Here is a 2,704-nt window from a genome sequence, read left to right as displayed (position 1 = left end):
TCTAGTCCCGTTCATGATCGTACAATCGGCCGTAAATTTTTGAAGAACAAGCGCGGTGAAAACGCGCAATGTCAGTGGCAACATGGAAACTCATTTGGAGGCCTTTCCACTTTACATTATACATATAATATATGTGACGAAGCACTCTATCTGTTCTAATCCTATTTAAGCAGAATAACTACACAGCAAATTTCGGTCGCGCTATTTCAGCTTATGACATGGAGGTCACATCATGCATCGTACATGCATTTTGACAGGCTACATGATCACAACAGGCATTCATTGGGACAGAGAAAGGAAACGAAAAGAAGACCTTGTTTAGATTGCAAATTTTTGCAATCTGGACACTGTAGCACGTTTCGTTTGTATCTGATAAACTTTGTTCGATCATGGACTAACTAGGCTCAAAAGATTCGTCTTGTGATTTACAATCAAACTGTGCAATTAGTTATTTTTTTTACCTATATTTAATACTCCATGCATGTGTCAAAAATTGATGTGATAGAGAGAGAGTGAAAAAACTTGAAATTTGAAGGTGATCTAATCAAGGCCGAAGAGAGAAAACGAAGACGATTAGATGGATCGTCAGAGCTTATCGAACACCTACTGGCCGATCGGCTCATGGATCAGCAGCTTGTTCATTTCGTCGTAAACGATCGTGGATTATTTACTGGCTGGTTTGGTATAAGAGAAAAATACTATTAGCTTATAATCCACGATCGTATACGAGAACCGGCTTCAGATCATCAGAGGAGGGAATGGAGCTTGCTTGTCGGAACTCAGAAGAGCCAATGGGGCGTCTTCTTGGGCAGCACGCGCTCCTCGATGGTCCGCAGGCTGGGCTTCCACCCCCTGCTGGACACCTCCCGGCTCAGGAACTCCGGCCGGTGCTCCTCGAACCCGTCCGCCGGCCTCGCCGCCTCCGCCTCGTCCTCGTCCTCAGGGGACCCCGCCGCGGTCGCCGCTCGCTGCGCCGGCTCCTCGGCGCCAGCAGCCGCCTCCGCCCGGCGGCCGTTCTTGGGCGATGACGACAGCTTCCGCCTGAGACCGGGCATCGACCGGGACCGCGCCAGGGACCGCGCCGCCGACAGCGCGCGCCGCGCCTCGTCGGCCGACACCTTGCCCCGCGTGGCCGGCAGCAGGACGTACACCCCGCCGGCTCCCAGCACGTGGTCGGCCGGCAGCGGCGCGACCTTGGCCCCGCCGTCCTGCTGGTGCTGGTGCTGGTTGTTTTTGTGGTGGTGGTGCTTCCGCCGCCGGCCCAGCTCCTTGAGCACGCGCGCGTCGACGACGAAGTGGCGCGGGTGGTCCATCATGAGCTCCGCCACGGACACCGGCTCGCTGAGCGCCCGCACGCTGCCGTCCGCCATCACCACCTTCCCGCCGCCCCTCACCGCCGCGGCACCCGAGACCAGGTTGCCCATTTTACCCAGTCCCAGTGCGTCGATCGCGCGCGAAGGCAGCAGCGCGGCAGAGCCGAGCCACGCGGACAGGGGTGCGAATGGTGCTCCGGGGGCAAAGGGGCGGACGGGTCGGAGGGTATTAAAACGGTTGGCGGGAGCGAAGAATTTCTAGCGATTTCCTTTGCCCCCGGTCGCATTCCACTCCACCGGTAACACCGAAGTCTCGAGGCAGGGCCGCAGGGGGTTTAGTTGGCGTGGTCGTGGAGCGGATGCGGCCAGGGGGATGGCGGGTTCGGTTTGAACTGAACCGCTCCCGCGGTGAGGTCGTTGACTCGTCTCCCACACGCACACGGTGCGCACCCCGCAGGCCGCAGCACCGTCACGGGCTCACGGCCCTGTGGCTCCCAGTCCCTCCCAGCTCTCTCCGACGTCTCCGTTTCCGGCGGCGCGGCGACTGTTCTGAACGCATTCAACTCGGCGAGAAATCGGTCGCGGGCGTAGACCTTCGACTTCAAACAGGGTTTAAATCTCCGTTGTATCTTTCCAAAATTTTCTCGGCAGATTCAGGAGTGTGTACGCGAGGCTGCAGATTTCCGAGCGTAACAGGCGGGGAGACAGAGGCATATAGCATAGAGCAGGGGCCACCGGGCTAGAGGGGAAAGAATTAGGAAAGGTGAAGGAAAATTACAGGGGAAATAGCTGCCGGATTAGACAGTTTGATTAAAGAAAGTGTGCTCGATTTGGCTGGCTACTGGTGGTGAGTTCGGTCGAGCTGGATGCAAGCGTACTTTTCTGTCTCAGCGACGAAGGTGACGTGCGACCACTTTGCCGTTGGGGCTCCACTCCTCTCTCTCTTGTTTTCTTCAGCTCTGCCGCCCTGGGCTACGGCTATATGCTCGGCGTCAGTTCCTTATGAAATTGCTTGGAGGAGAATCGAAGTCTCCGTTGTGGCGCTATTGTTGTTTTTTATGAGGGAGGATTAGTTGACGGCTAGCATAGTTTGGTGCCTGTCCGCGTTTTGTACGAGACGTGATCTTTGTGTGCGTGCTCCCATGATTATTGTTCCAGTCAATTATCAATTATTGAATTAAATAAACATAGCTGGGCCGGCCGACCTAAGATGGTTTTGGAGGCTTGATTTGCAGACATTTTCTTCGTTTGGTTGAGACAACGTTTTGTGACGGTTTCATCAATTCAAAATCTGTTCATCCAATCTTGTTCTGCAAATGTTCATATGTGTGTCCGTTGAATGTATCTAAAGAACGAACAAAGTAGACCTTCTATCCACGAAAAGGAATTTA

At 54.4% G+C, this 2,704-nt stretch overlaps 1 protein-coding gene across 1 annotated transcript; it reads right to left on the bottom strand.

Moving 5' to 3' along the window:
* Nucleotides 1–558: 558 nt before the first annotated feature.
* LOC136500362 (uncharacterized) lies at nt 559–1,506 on the bottom strand. The gene has a single exon (XM_066495704.1). The coding sequence runs from the start codon at nt 1,422–1,424 to the stop codon at nt 780–782; it is 645 nt and encodes a 214-aa protein (XP_066351801.1). The 5' UTR covers nt 1,425–1,506; the 3' UTR covers nt 559–779.
* Between the last annotated feature and the right edge of the window lie 1,198 nt (nt 1,507–2,704).

Source organism: Miscanthus floridulus, chromosome 1 (genome assembly GCF_019320115.1).
Source record: "Miscanthus floridulus cultivar M001 chromosome 1, ASM1932011v1, whole genome shotgun sequence".
Classification (NCBI taxonomy): domain Eukaryota; kingdom Viridiplantae; phylum Streptophyta; class Magnoliopsida; order Poales; family Poaceae; genus Miscanthus; species Miscanthus floridulus.
This window is presented reverse-complemented; position numbering and strand designations above follow the sequence as displayed.

Bases quoted from the DNA above. Each gene is read 5' to 3' on its own strand.
- LOC136500362 (XM_066495704.1), bottom strand. From the start codon at position 1,424: ATGGGCAACCTGGTCTCGGGTGCCGCGGCGGTGAGGGGCGGCGGGAAG.